Source organism: Salmo trutta, chromosome 28, assembly GCF_901001165.1.
Source record: "Salmo trutta chromosome 28, fSalTru1.1, whole genome shotgun sequence".
In the NCBI taxonomy this organism is placed as follows: domain Eukaryota; kingdom Metazoa; phylum Chordata; class Actinopteri; order Salmoniformes; family Salmonidae; genus Salmo; species Salmo trutta.
In genome coordinates, this window is record NC_042984.1 from 23204982 (window position 1) to 23220730 (window position 15749).

General features: G+C 41.4%; 1 protein-coding gene across 2 annotated transcripts in view; it reads left to right on the forward strand.

The window, feature by feature from the left end:
* Positions 1 to 4641: 4641 nt before the first annotated feature.
* The window catches only part of LOC115165835 (vitamin D3 receptor A), an 83538-nt gene continuing 72430 nt past the window's right edge, over positions 4642 to 15749 (forward strand). Inside the window, exons 1-2 of one of the 2 annotated variants that reach the window (XM_029719255.1) lie at positions 4642 to 4778; positions 5257 to 5398. Coding sequence is in view for 1 of the 2 variants with exons in the window: in XM_029719254.1 (XP_029575114.1) it covers positions 14129 to 14231 (103 nt within the window). In the remaining variant the exon portion in view is untranslated. Of the gene's footprint in view, positions 4779 to 5256; positions 5399 to 14113; positions 14232 to 15749 lie in introns of those variants that run through there. The other variant, XM_029719254.1, reaches the window with a different exon arrangement.

Here is a 15749-nt window from a genome sequence, read left to right on the forward strand (position 1 = left end):
TGCAGCAGCCAGGAGGGAAGATTTTGTCACTAACCCGGGCTGGAGGACAAAGACAAGCTGAGCATGCATGAGAAACTGACCATGGAATTTCATGAGCGTAAACTAATGTACACTGCTCAAAAAAATAAAGGGAACACTAAAATAACACATCCTAGATCTGAATGAATCAAATAATCTTATTAAATACTTTTTTCTTTCCATAGTTGAATGTGCTGACAACAAAATCACACAAAAATAATCAATGGAAATCCAATTTATCAACCCATGGAGGTCTGGATTTGGAGTCACACTCAAAATTAAAGTGGAAAACCACACTACAGGCTGATCCAACTTTGATGTAATGTCCTTAAAACAAGTCAAAATGAGGCTCAGTAGTGTGTGTGGCCTCCACGTGCCTGTATGACCTCCCTACAACGCCTGGGCATGCTCCTGATGAGGTGGCGGATGGTCTCCTGAGGGATCTCCTCCCAGACCTGGACTAAAGCACCCGCCAACTCCTGGACAGTCTGTGGTGCAACGTGGCGTTGGTGGATGGAGCGAGACATGATGTCCCAGATGTGCTCAATTGGATTCAGGTCTGGGGAACGGGCGGGCCAGTCCATAGCATCAATGCCTTCCTCTTGCAGGAACTGTTGACACACTCCAGCCACATGAGGTCTAGCATTGTCTTGCATTAGGAAGAACCCAGGGCCAACCGCACCAGCATATGGTCTCACAAGGGGTCTGAGGATCTCATCTCGGTACCTAATGGCAGTCAGGCTACCTCTGGCGAGCACATGGAGGGCTGTGCGGCCCCCCCAAAGAAATGCCACCCCACACCATGACTGACCCACCGCCAAACCGGTCATGCTGGAGGATGTTGCAGGCAGCAGAACGTTCTCCACGGCGTCTCCAGACACTGTCAAGTCTGTCACATGTGCTCAGTGTGAACCTGCTTTCATCTGTGAAGCGCACAGGGCGCCAGTGGCGAATTTGCCAATCTTGGCGTTCTCTGGCAAATGCCAAACGTCCTGCACGGTGTTGGGCTGTAAGCACAACCCCCACATGTGGACGTCGGGCCTTCATACCACCCTCATGGAGTCTGTTTCTGACCGTTTGAGCAGACACATGCACATTTGTGGCCTGCTGGAGGTCATTTTGCAGGGCTCTGGCAGTGCTCCTCCTGCTCCTCCTTGTACAAAGGCGGAGGTAGCGGTCCTGCTGCTGGGTTGTTGCCCTCCTACGGCCTCCTCCACGTCTCCTGATGTACTGGCCTGTCTCCTGGTAGCGCCTCCATGCTCTGGACACTACGCTGACAGACACAGCAAACCTTCTTGCCACAGCTCGCATTGATATGCCATCCTGGATGAGCTGCACTACCTGAGACACTTGTGTGGGTTGTAGACGCCGTCTCATGCTACCACTAGAGTGAAAGCACCGCCAGCATTCAAAAGTGACCAAAACATCAGCCAGGAAGCATAGGAACTGAGAAGTGGTCTGTGGTCACCACCTGCCGAACCACTCCTTTATTGGGGGTGTCTTGCTAATTGCCTATAATTTCCACCTGTTGTCTATTCCATTTGCACAACAGCATGTGACAATAAATGTCAATCAGTGTTGCTTCCTAAGTGGACAGTTTGATTTCACAGAAGTGTGATTGACTTGGAGTTACATTGTTGTTTAAGTGCTCCCTTCATTTTTTTGAGCAGTGTATTTAAAAGAAGAGCATGACATGAAGATGCACATCTTTCACGTTGAGTTGGCTATGAAGGAGTAGGAGAGAAACATGAAGCAGCAGTAGTACCAATCTTCTTCTCAAATCAGCACCAGTTCGGGGTCCAGATATTTCCATTTGTGAAAGAAAATGTTTTGGATATTACTTAGCTATCTTTGTTGGAAGTGCTGCATAGCAAAAGCATCTCTGCAGGCGAGTCCATTTCTGTCATTCTCTGCCTCAACCATGGGAACATGGGGTCATCCTCATCTTCAATGCGAGGATCTGGACAGCCATGCTGTTAGAGGTAATTGTGAAGCACTGCTGTTGGAATTATGACAATGCAGCATCTTCTTGGTAGAAAGCGCAATGTGTTTCTGAGACACTGGAAATGACTCTTCCATACACCAAACGTGCGCTCCACTACACCTCAGGTGCCGATATGAGCTCGGTTGTAACGTTGTTGCTCAGGTCCTATTATATGAAGATGAGCTTTCCCCTAAGAGAGTCAGATGAAAGCCTTGGCTCAAGCATACAAATTATGTCAGCAGCATTTTCTTTGTACATACGGAAATTGTCACAGAAATTGATTTCATCAAAATCATTCAGTGGGTTGCTCCTGTCTATAACTGCCTTTCTGCCTGGCCTTGGAGGTGCTCTGTGATCATCATTGAAAGTCCAGGTAATCCATTTTCCTCCATTGCCAAGGTCAACCTGGGTACCAACATCCATTCATCCGAAGTTTAACCTGTCTCTGGCCAGGTTTCATTTAAGGCTTCACTTAGATCTAGATTAAGGCCAATTCAGTTAGTCCAGTTTAAAAGCAATTTAGTCTATGATTAGATTATTAATCTGTGTCCGCAAAACCGGCCCTTCATGTTGGTGTTTCCTTTATTTTGGCAGTTACCAGTATTTTTTCACATTGTTGATTATGTGTTTATTACCAGGATGATTTGTGTTGTATTGTTTTTCTCTATACTTTATCTCAGAGGAAGGGTTATACGTAGATGGGTGAGAATCCTTTTCAGACAAAGCTGCTGCTTGTTAATGTTCCTCAAATAAGTGGAAATTGTCTATCAAACATTTCTCTTGGGCTAAGTGGGCTGGGAACTCACCCAAGCCGCCTACAGGGCTGTATAAAATGAAGTCAGTTTTTGTAAATAAGTCATAATGCAGCAAGAGGTCACAATAAGTGTTAGGATTTATGAATATGTCATATCATTGATAATTAAATGGTAAATTATTACTTTTATAGCGGAAAGAGCCTCTATTTCAATTCATTTTAAACTTACTACATTCACCATGAGTTCAAGTTCAAGACTGCATTCATAGAGTCATGGGCCTGGTCAGTGAGCTTTTATTTGCTTTTCCAGCTGGACTCACTGTGGCTCTGGGGCTTTTTAAATAGGACAGTCTGGGATATGTGCCCTTGTGGTGAACACAGTAAAAGCAGAACAGTAAACATGATGGACTGAAAATTGCAAACGTCCTTTGTGCATCATCCTTTAATACACATTTCACTCACCATCAAGAGCACTGGGCAAATGGGAATTTCCACCATTGGAGGTGAATCCAGAGAATTTGTGGCTTGTTTATGTTCCAGTGGAGTCTGCATTCGGGAGAGAGGATGCCTAGTGTATGGAGGGGGTGTGAGCATGGGGTGGAATTTGAGAGGGAGAGAGTGTCTCCTGTTCCTCAGTTGCACTGTGTTTACACAGTGGACACACCCCTGACCCAGGCACCACCACACACCCCCATGCCTCACTTCCCCCACATACACTGATCCGCCCCTCAGACACAAAGCCACAGGGATGGCCTAGATTCCTGCACGTGCAGACGCAGGCACATAAAGGCACAGGGAAAATATTACACATGCCTGTTCTGTTGCACATGCAACCCACATACCTTGCCAGATGTTCATTTACATGTACACATAGCACAATGGCGCTCACGCCAGATTCACACACTCCATCATATGCTGTGTGTATGAGCACGTTGAAAGACTAGACTACTAACCATTGCCTACACATTCACACACATGTATACGCCCACACAAGGTACGCAGACAAAGCTTCATGCGGTCACTGTTACACACTGAGCCTCCTCCTCCACACTACACACATCTAGCCATCTGCAAAGTGCTTTGTGAGGAGAGTTCTGGTAGGTTAGATTTGAGAGACACACCCAGGTCGCAGGAAACCGTCTGAGTGGGGCCCATGTGACCCTACAACAACATCACTTTCCAATGAGTGATGAGTGAGCATGTGTCCTGCTGTTCACAATATGGCTTTGGGGAACCACTTGGTGCTATAAAAATTCTAATAGCCTACTGGTCAAAGATGTGGCTCTGGTTTAAAGGTCTGAAATTCTCCATTATTTGTAAGTGAAACCAACCTAGCCATGCTCAGCTCGCAGCCTTCACACATGATCACTGACAGACAAAGAGGCCTGACATTAATTCCTTCAGACTACCTCCAGAAAGGCATGTGCCCCAAGTTAAGCTCTAACTCAACAACACTGGGCTGCATACAAAATCAGTTTCCCTAACCAATTGATTCTCCTCCTCTTTGGGATGTGGCATTCGTTTTCAATGCAGAGAGGAAGAGAGGCTTTGATGCAGCCTTTGACAATGTATAATTCATAACCAGAAACACTTTACATTTTTGTATCCACATTGTTAATGTCTCTTTCTTGCGATAGAATCATAGCTCACTGTAGAAAAACAACAACATTCACCAATTCTCCTTTCAGTCATTATGAGAAATCCCCAAATACACATAATTCCAAACTTCACAACAGCCGAATTGTTGAGCTCTTAGCTGGTTTTCTATGACGTCAGGACACACCCCTATATGGCAGGGGGGGCATCGTCTTCAATAAATTCAGAGGAGTTCTATTCGACCAAAAACATGAGACTGTCATGCTCCTCCTGTCCAATAAAAAGAGAGATTATTCTTACATGTTTGTTATGATTGGTTACTTGCGGTGATATACCTTTCTGCTGAGCTGTGGGGCGGGACAACGCAGAAGTGGTGGTTGTAGCTATTTATGGATAGATTAAAGATTTGCCTCCGTACGGATTAATGTAAGTATTTTTACTAATAAGCTTTCAATTTGGTCTTTATAACATGCACACGTTTTAAATACATTTGATAATGATGCACGGACTTTCAGTAATATGTGTTTTGATGCGTTTGAGACTGAAAAAATTGTTCGCTCGCGCAGCGCTGCACGCTTTTCTGGCGCTTCGCAACTGCGCGGCTAGCTCGCGGCATTTGTAGGCAGCTAGTTTGTTAATATTTGAACTTGCTGACAATGTAGTTAGCTAATGTCATTTTACTGCGTTTAATTTGGTAATGTTGGTGAATATTATTGTTATACTTTACGAGCTACTTAATATGGCTACCTAGCTATCTTGCTACAATATTACTTGTTTGCGAGTTTATACTCCTAACGTTAGCTATTTTGTTCTGCATAATACATGTTTTGATTTATCGTCTTTATTCATAGCTAGCCCGTTACGGTTACGTAAGGTTTGTGTGATCCATTGCCATTTCTTTCAGTTTAACACCAGAAAAGTTTCCATTGAACGAAGAATACGTTCACCAGCTACCAAACATTTGGGAAATTCTTGACCTGGCTACAAGTTTAGCAGTTCCCGAGACCCTACCCAGCAAAGTAAAGAAACGTGACATGCCACATCAGGTATGAACATAGCTTTTTAGCAAGTTTGCATAATGCTAGTTAACTAACGTTAGTCACAAACTCGATTCATCCACAACAGCAGGGACTGTGATGCAGCTAGCTGAGGAACGCTCAACTCCTTTTTCTTATCGAGGCTGAATTGAGTTTTGATATCTGGTCGCGGGATTTGCTAGCAACAACATTCAGTGCGGTTACATGCACACAAAAACGATTATTTTGTATAGTCGGATTATTATAATAGTTAGATTAAAACGTTTACTTACTTTGCAATTAGAACCTAATAATAATTTTTACATGAACACATCTGAAATCAGGTTACATGATGGCAATCTGATAAATGCAGAAAATAGTGCTGAGTGATTAGTGTTTTTTGGTTTGGGTTCGATAATTATTTTTAAACATCGAATGCATTATGCGGGTTGAATGCTGTAACAAGACAGAATAAAACGGTCAATAAAAGTCCCATGATGGTAGTGACCGCCTATTACTGCTTATCACTTATTAACCATTTATTCACATTATTTTACTTAATTCAAATATTTCAGTTGTGTATATTTTGTTTTATTCACTGACTATTTCATTCCAAGTCATCTCATCTCTATAGAAATGCTGCCTATGCTATCTGACAAAATCACTATTTTGTAGTTCTTCAAAGTAAATGAGGCATACTTTTATGACTGCTGAATACCAACTATCAATCCCTTAGATCATGTATTTTCAAGTAGATGCTTCCCAAAGCAACTGTTATTAGTTGTTTGAAAACCAAAAAGTAACTTGCTCGGCACTAGCAGAAAACTGCCAATCAAAATAAACGTTCCACCACAGCGAACATGTTATTTTTGCTAAGCATATTCGATTCTGAGTTCGTACATATAGAGTTTGTATGTGCAAACTCCTTCCAAGATGCATGCATTCAGTTCCGAAAACACCTCACTCACGCTGAAGAGGGAGGCTCGCTCGGTTGGTGCTAGCACATGCGCAGATCAAATGCACCGCTGGTATGCCGATTTAAGGTCATTACGTGTCGTAATCATTTCGAAAGATTGCTCAGAAAACCAGGTGTTTTAATCCGCGAATGCTCTCTTGATTTTGACTTTACGCAGATTAAAGCTGCAATATGTAACTTTTTGGGGACCTGAGCAAATTCATGTAGAAATGTGACTTATCGATCTGTCATTCTCATCGAAAGCAAGTCTAAGAAAAGGTACATCTGTCCTACCTTCCCATTCTTAAGTTTTGTTTTTGCATCTTTTAGTTTCTGTTTTGTACACCAGCTTCAAAAATCTGAAAAATACAATATTTGGGGTTATTGAAAATATATTTAACAGCGATTTAAATGGTACAATGATTCTTTACACTTGTTTTCTCACAAACTGAAATTAGGCAAACTACTTGAATTTTAGCAACCAGGACAGTGATTTTCTACCTAGTGTACCTTTTTTAAGATAAGATAAGCAGAGTATGGTGTTTACATAACTATTGCATAATCGGTTTAATATCATTTTTATTGGGTAAACTTACTAATTGTAAACCTACTTATTGAGTTACTATCAGTCGGTCCTTGTGAAAATGTCAATTCTGAAAACGATTCTGTTTTTCCTTTACAACTGCGGTCCTGCTGAAATTCATATTTTTAATAACTTTTTGCTAATACACCGACTTAAAATATCTAACATTTCTAAAATGTACTTTGGCCTTTGCTGCTATAGCCCATAGAAACACATTGAATTACTCATTTGTACATGGCAAAACAGACAGTCAAAAAATAAATCATAAGGTTCTGACAGGTCTGTCCTAAATCGAATCGAATAGGCTTTGCAAAAATGTGGTAGTGTGATTTTCTTTTACGTCCCATCAGGTAGCCTGCTTTTAAATGTGTCCTTGTAAACAAGATTATTAGGGAAATAGTTATTCTTGAAAGCATGTGAATGTTTTTTTTAACTATTATATTAAAGGGAAACTCTGCCACTTCATATTCATTATCTCAGCACCAAGCCAATTGTCTACATATGTGAAAAAGGCACTTTTGTGGTCAAAAAAGATCAGAAAGGTCCTAAAACAATGCAGGGTAGGATTTAAATGTTAGAAAAACAATGATTTTCAAAACCTGCAATTTGTTTCTAGCCATAGGGATGGTATTTCTTTCTCCCCAAATCACTGTGAATCTGTTTGAAAATCACTACTTTTAAAATGTTGAAACTTTTGATATCATCAGTTATAACTTCTTTACATTCCATTTTTTTCTCTTTTTTCTGCAACTTAGAAATGTGCAATTTTTTTCTTATGTAGACACTGGTTTGATAATGGAGATAATGAATATGAGGTTGAAAAGTTTCTGAGTTGCCCTTTTTAATGAGTATCCACAAACCCTAATTACTCACTAAAATAGCTATATGGGTCCCTTATTTCAGACACTAAACTATCTCCATATACTTCCATTCATTTTTTAAAACTGGTTCCAGGTACCTTCATACGAGGCTTGTGGGCATCCTAGATCACCATCGTGTTCACGAGAGTCTCTGGTTTCAATAGTGGTCATAATCGGCCAAACTGTTTGGATGCTACAGACGTTTTTGTGATAAGATCGATTTTTGTGAAGTCTATGGTCTGACAAACACCACTGTAGCTCTGCCACCTTTCACCGCAGATGCGGAAGGGCGATATTGGCGGATGTGGTGGATTGAGACGCAGCCCATGCAACAAAAAAAAACATCTCTATCTAGGTTTGCAAACTGTCTGAAACCTTCCACGAAATTACCTGGAATTTCTCTGGAAATTTTCCATGGGAATTTAAGCCCAGGAATTTTGCTTAAATTCATCAAAAAAGTTAGCTTGTAACAGTGAACTTTATTGTGGGATATGATACACATAAGGAAATTCTAGGTATTGTGGCCTATTTTGGTTAAACTATCCCCAATTCAATGGAATTGCAACCCTCTGCATGCACAGTGCATTCTTCCATCACATGTGCAGCTGATTCTCAAGATCTTGCACACTAATGAGATGCTTTTGAGCCCACACTACTACACTGTCTGAGCCAAGGACTACATGCTTTCTGGTAAGTTTTGATTACAATACTGGGTCGGGTGAATATATTTTATGACACATGATTTGTTGTTAACTAGTAAATAGTAGCCTACAGCAAAGTGTGTTTAGCAGAAATTGTAACACGTTAGAAATTATTAAGTCAGTTTTTACTACCATGTGGGTTTTAGCTTGGTTGAGCCTGCTAACTGAGTGTTTCATTTTAAAACATTTATCTTATAAAGGAGTTGTTTAACTGCTTAACTATTTATCTCTACATGGAATTGTATTTTTTTTTACTCATTTTTTTCATCATCTAATCTTTACAGGGAAAAGCCACGGGCACTATCTGATTTGTGGAGAAATTTCACTGCAGCTAATATAGAAGGAAAAGCTGTGTACATTTGCTAATACTGTGCAAAATCATATGTGAAGAATGCAACAAAGATGCAGAATCATCTGGCCAAGTGCATAAAGTTCCCTCAGCACTCGCAACAAACAAGCTCTGACAAAAGTCCCTCTACTTCTATTCGAGGTGAAAATGATGAATCAGACACCTTATCGATAGCAACAGCTCAGGGTCCTCCTGGAATCAAGTTTTTTTTTTTTTTACTCAATGGAGGGACGTAGTCAGAGATGCTGATGAAAGTCTTGCTCGAGCCGTGTATGCAACTGTTTCACCTCTGATGCTCACAGGCAATGTGTATTGGAAGAGATTTCTGAATGTTCTTCGCCCAGCATACACCCCTCCAACCAGACATGCTTTATCTACCAAGAGTTCAAGTGAAGGTCAAGCATATCATAGAGAAAGCAGACTGTATTGCAATCATCTCTGATGGGTGGTCGAATATTCGTGGGCAAGGAATAAGTAACTACATCTCCACCCCTCAACCAGTATTCTACAAGAGTACAGACATAAGGGACAACAGACACACCAGTCCCTACATTGCAGATGAGCTGAAGTCAGTCATCAATGACCTTGGAACACAAAAGGTATTTGCACTGGTGACAGACAATGCCGCGAACATGAAGGCCGCTTGGTCTAAAGTGGAGGAGACCTACCCTCACATCACACCCATTGGCTGTGCTGCTCATGCATTGAATCTGATTCTCAAGGACATCATGGCACTGAAAACAATGGATACACTCTACAAGAGATCCAAGGAAATGGTTAGGTATGTGAAGGGTCATCAAGTTATAGCAGCAATCTACCTCACCAAGCAAAGTGAGAAGAATAAGAGCACAACATTGAAGCTGCCCAGCAACACCCATTGGGTTGTGTTGTCATCATGTTTGACAGTCTCCTTGAGGGGAATGAGTCTCTCCAAGGAATGGCCATATTACAGTCTGCCCATATGGACAGCCCCATCAAGAGAATCCTCCTGGATAATGCATTTTGGGAGAGAGTGGGTAAGCAGCCTGAAACTCCTGAAACCTATAGCAGTAGCCATTGCACAGATTGAGGGAGACAATGCCATCCTGTCTGATGTTCAGACTGCTTGCAGATGTAAGAGAATAAATCTGTACTGCCCTGCCCAGTTCAGTGTTGCTCCAAGCAGAGGATACGGCAGTTCTGAAATACATCAAAAAGCGTCTGGAGAAGTACACTTCCAAGCAAGGGCTTTGGGATGGAGATGCAATATGGGAGTCGTGCCAACATATCTCATCAGCCACCTGGTGGCAGGGACTTTGTTGATCTGAGGCTCTTTTCTCTTTTGCCTCCATCATCCTCCAAATCCCACCAACATCAGCCGCCTCAGAGCGCAACTGGTCCTTGTTTGGGAACACACACCAAAGCACGCAACAGTCAGACCAATACTAGTGTTGAAAAATTGGTGGCCATCCGGGCAATTTTGAGGGTTTTTGAGCCTGACAACGAGCCATCCTCAACAAGGTTGGAAGATGAGGCCTCACAGTCTGATGTTCAAGAGGTGGACATTGAGGAGGTCCAGGGAGAAGAGGAACACAACCAAAGCTTTAGTTTCAGGACTATAATTTTACAGATGTATGTTAAATGTTTTTGGGAGATCATTGGGGATCATTATTCCCTTATCAGTATTCCCTTTTTGTTGTTCAGTGAAATCTTCCCATGTGAAGCGTCAACTCATTTAATTAAAGTTCAGTTCGTAACTAAATTGTTTTTTTCTTTTTTTTTTTTCTATTGGAATGATTTAATCATTTGCAATTATGTCTACTTATATTAAGGTAAAAGGTTTCTGTCTCCATATGATATAAAAACCTCTACATTTAAATGGTATCTTAATATTAATTGCATATATTCTCTGTAAAGTTTCCACTTCTGAATATTCCCCAAAATGTGCAACCTATCTTAAACAGATGGATTAAAAAAATTATGTTAATTATATTTCAAGTGTTTAAAAGTAAGAGAAACAATGATTTTCAAAACCTGCAATTAGGGAGGTTTTTTTTTTCTCCCCCATATCACTGCAAATCTGTGTTTGAAAATGACTTAACGCACTTGATTTATTTTTTCTTCCTACAACTTACAAATGTGCCGTTTTCACACACAGACACTGGTTTGATTCTGGAGATAATGAATATTAGATTGAAAGGTTGCCGAGTCGCCTTTTTTAAATCTGACTATCCACAATACTCATTATTGTGTGCATGTAACCCTACTCACTAAAAAAACTATGTGGGTAACGTTATATCCTCCTGTATGTGACTCTATAGACATTCTCTGTTGCGGACACATTTCTAGTAACATGGCAGTGTTCATAACCTTGCCAGACTATTAGCTTTTTTTGCCTGAGTGGTTCATTTAATTTATTTCCCCCAAAAATTCTGTTCTCTCTGTTTTGTTGCTTCAGGTTTTTTACTGTCAATCACTTGTTTAATAAAAAAAAAAAACACTTGCTTAAACTACAGACTACTTTTGAGGTCTGGGGAAAAATATAAAATGTTTCTTTTGAGTAGTTACTTTTTTAATGGAAGTGTATACCAGCAAGAGACTATTGTTTCATTAGCAATGTTTCTGTAACCCTCATGTGATTGCAGAGTTTGCAAAACAAATGGCCACTGGATTCATAGGCTTGTTTGTAGTTCACATTTAATTGAGACGGTTTTGGGAAAGCCTTTCCATCTGAATCAGAAGATGGTTATCGTTAGCATTGTCGCTAACAGCTACACATGTAGACATGCGCACGCACCACACACAGACAGGCATTCCTGTGCTTTTGCATTTTGTCTTATGATGCATTTTATTCATGTCTTATGTTTAACTTTGGCAAATGTAATGCATTTTCTAATAAGTTAATACATTTAGTTGATTTCAATGAAAGTTAAACACATTTAAAAAAATATTGTTAATTTTAATGTCTGGATTCTGTCAGTGTTCTCTGCAGCTCAGACTGTTCCTAAATGTTGTAGTCTGGCCTTATTTGTGGTCTGATGTATGGGTAAATTTGACGTTTTGTTTTTAGCACCATTAACCCATAGGCTAAATCTCGTACCTTTGTGAAAAGAGACTTTGTCTACGGTACTTTTTGTGGCCGATGGCCATATTACGCTGGGAGTCACTGTATTGTTTCAGAAGCCATTACCATGCAGAGATCTTGGCTGGCATGGTTGGGCTATTTGATGTGGTCAGATTGTGAGGTACTCCATGCTTTTCTGAGGCGGTGCTGATAAAACCCTTTACCCCTCACCTCCCCAGAGCAAAACAAGAGGTTCACTTCGATAGGGAAAGAGCCAGAAGATTTAGCACTGCCAATGATCTTTGTTTACCCCCAACTGTAGGCAAGAGTTGTTATCAAAGAGATTTTATGTGATGGTGGAGTTGGCAAATAATCATATCATTCTGCCAAGTAAGCATAGGCTACTTTGTAGTTAACATATAATTGAGAAGGTTTTTGGGAAAGAGTTTCCATCTACCAGAAGACTTTCATTAGCATCATTGCTAATGGCTACACAAAGTGGTAGACTCGCACACCACACATACCCAAACGGGGAATTCTCAATGTCTCTTTAGAAAGTTGCAGGAGATACACATCACTGATGCATTCTGTTCATGTCTTATGATAAACTTGGGCAAATGAATACATTTTCAATACATTTTGTTGATTCCTTCAGTGTCAATACATTTTTGAATATTGTTGAATACGATTTTGTCTGTATTCCTTCCGCGTTCTCCGCATTTTATATGGCCTTACATAATAGGCCCCCATTCAGGCAAGTGTTCCCAGCTCATCTGAGTTCTGCCCTAGTAGCTGGTTAGTTCAAAGTGCAGTACAAACTGTCAAGCAGAAATGTTTCCAACACCATAAACAAACACGTCCAAGTATCTTGGCTATTGCTGGTCTACAGCAATTCCCTGGCTTGTGGTGTGAGTGCACGTGTTGCTGTACAGACGGTGGGCTTTCTCTTGACGGCTCCCATATGGGCAAGGCTTGTGAAATTTTGTGTACATGCTTTGAAAACAGAACTGAATGGGTATCATTCGTTGTGTTCCCCCAACCACACATTGCAAACAAATAACTTGCTGTGCTGAAAGGCCCCTTGCGCTTTGCGTAGGACCACCCAGCTATGAGTGACACGAGGGAGATCATTCAACAAGATAAAAATGGTCCGTTTTTTTTTTTTTTTTTAATGAGTAGAGACCCATGCCATTATTAATTATTACCCTTTGCCTCACTGTCTTTCATTGTTTTCCTTGAAGATGCAGTTTACGCCTAAGTATTTAACTGTTAAATCACTACACTCCAGTAGCCTTGCAGCCTGAGTAGTGGATTACTTTGAAAAAGGGGCTAATGGTTTCCACATGAGTGTAATTGCAATGGAACAAAATAAGTGTAGGTATAATTCAGGCCTTTAGAAAAATCGCTGATGTTATAGTTTTGTGATTAGGCCTTGGCCTTAGGGGCTTTGAGATCCCCAGGGGCGGCCAATGTTTGTAACAGGCAAGCCAGGCGGCTTTCTGTGACTGATCTGTACACCTTGACACTGTTAGTCTCCAAGCACGTTGACAGAAGCCACATGGCTGGTTAATCCTGTGCTAGCATTCAATGAGAAAACGACAAGTTGAAGTACTCCATTGAGAACAATTTATGTTTTCACAAAACAGCTCTTGGAGAGGACTTTGACTTTTTCAAAAGGTTTTCATAGTGTTCATTTTTTTCTAAGTAGGTGGCTCGATCAATTGTAAAGGCCTTGCACAGTGCATACAACATGGAATTAAAGTTACCAGAGACCAAGGTTTACTTCAGATTTTTTTTACTTTTGGCTACTCGATTACACTAGTTTAACTACCATTACCTTAATGTTTTTACTGCTACAATAACATTTGCTCGTAGTGCTCATTAAGCCTTAATGGGCAGTGTTGATGTGCTGCTGTGTAAAGTGTATCCCTGGGGCTTGCAGTGCAGGAATTCACATGCTTTTGTCCTGTGCAGTGTATGATCCCTGGACTTGGAGAGAGCATAGCAGCAGGGAGGGGCTGTGTTTTGTAAAGGACTCTGGTCTGAGCTCTCGCTCTCTGACCGGTTGTCCTCACAAAGAGGCCCAGCGCAAGGGGGGTATCCACTCCTCCCTCCTGCTCTCTCGCTCCCCTCCTTCCTCTCTCTGCAGCTCATGGGTCGAGTGGATCAGGGAGGGATGGGGTGTAAACTGAGTCCACTGGATAGGATTGGTTGAGAGACAACAAGCCCCCCACTGCAGCCCCCTCCCCTTCCTGTTTGTGTCCTAGTCATGCGCACCCCAGACCCCCCCCTCCTCTCATCCTCACCACCGCCACTACTGCACAGAAGAGCTGCTGACTCCTGTGGATCTTCTGTGAATACAGAACACAGGGGTAAGCCCATGGAACAGGACTGAGCATGTTTGGCTTGAAGTGTTCTTGTCCACACTCTCTCCCCTTTCCTTCCACTCCTGTCTCCTCTTCTCTTCTCTCCTCCTGTTTTTGAATGGTTCTGATTTTCATTTTGGTGTCTGTCTCAAACAGAGGTGTGTAATATGAGGTAGCTTGTTGAAATGTTTTTCTCGCTCTGGTTTTCCATCTTTGTTTTCCTGTTGTTCTTGTCCTTAGTAGCCTCTGTGGTTCTGTGCTATTTTTTTGGGCCACTGAGGTCTTCTCGGGTCAGATTTGTTTTGTCTGTGCTTGTAGTTTGCCAGCCATAGTATGCTTTAAACCAACACCCACTTACCTCTCTCTTAGGAACTCTGTCAGATCAGATGACAGATATTACCCAGTGACGCAGCATGCATTAGAGTGACTTAATGGGGTAGTTAGATATAATATTTTGTTTGGTTTCTTCTGGCATGATGTATTTGTCTGATTGCTGTATGTGGGGTTCCCCGTATGGAGGTGAAAGCGGACACCACTATGCTTCAGTGACCTTTCTGTCTACACCACAGGCTACAGTTACGCTCATGCTGCGTTCCTGTGTTCACCTTTCATCACAGGGATGTTATTGACTTAACAAAATGCTGTTGACTATTGAAATGGAGTACCTCTGGAATGCATATGGAAAACCTAAAGAGAACGGATACAATGTGTGATTGCAAATATTGTGAGAACTAAGGACATCTGACATTTATGCTTATTCTTTGATGCTGCTCGTTAACACAGGAAACCATGAAACCTTAGTTCTGTGGGTGGCTATTGTCTCTATTGCATAATGTGTCTGTAATCTCATCACTCATCTTTATTGCACTGTTGTAGTGCGGGGTGTTAACGTTTAAACAAAATTGGGATCCTTAACGTTATGAAAATCCTAAACTGAAATGTCCCCTCCACAAAATTAAAATCACAGTGCAGTTATCACAAACATTATTATCCGCGTTATAGCCCAACTAGACAATAGGCTATAAAGGCCTGGGAAAAGTTGTGTAATTTAAATAAAACCAGAGCGGAAAAGGTTAACTTTAGGCAACTTTGGTGAAATTTGCAAAGCATGCAAGACAGATTACCAAGACACATGCACACCCGGCCTGCCCCTCTCTCTCTGTCGCTCTGGCTCGCCTGGGGTGTATTCATTACGCTGAATAATGTTACAAAACGTTTCTTAAATGGGTGCAAATGGGACCTTCCTGAATTTGGCCAATAGAAACTCATTTTAGTTGAACGATTACACCCCTGCTCTTTCTCTTCTGATGCAAGTGTATGTTGTGTGTAGAATATCCTTGCCTATTCATTAATGCTAGGCCCTACTCTACTGAAGTTGCGAAATTGTGAGATAAAGCATTACATTGCAAGATACAGCTTTTGATTGCCGATTGATAGGCCTAGTGCACAGCTCTGACTGTCTAGCTGGGGGCCTATACTGTGCCTCTTTCTCTCTCTTATGAAAGATACAAGTGTTTGATTAGC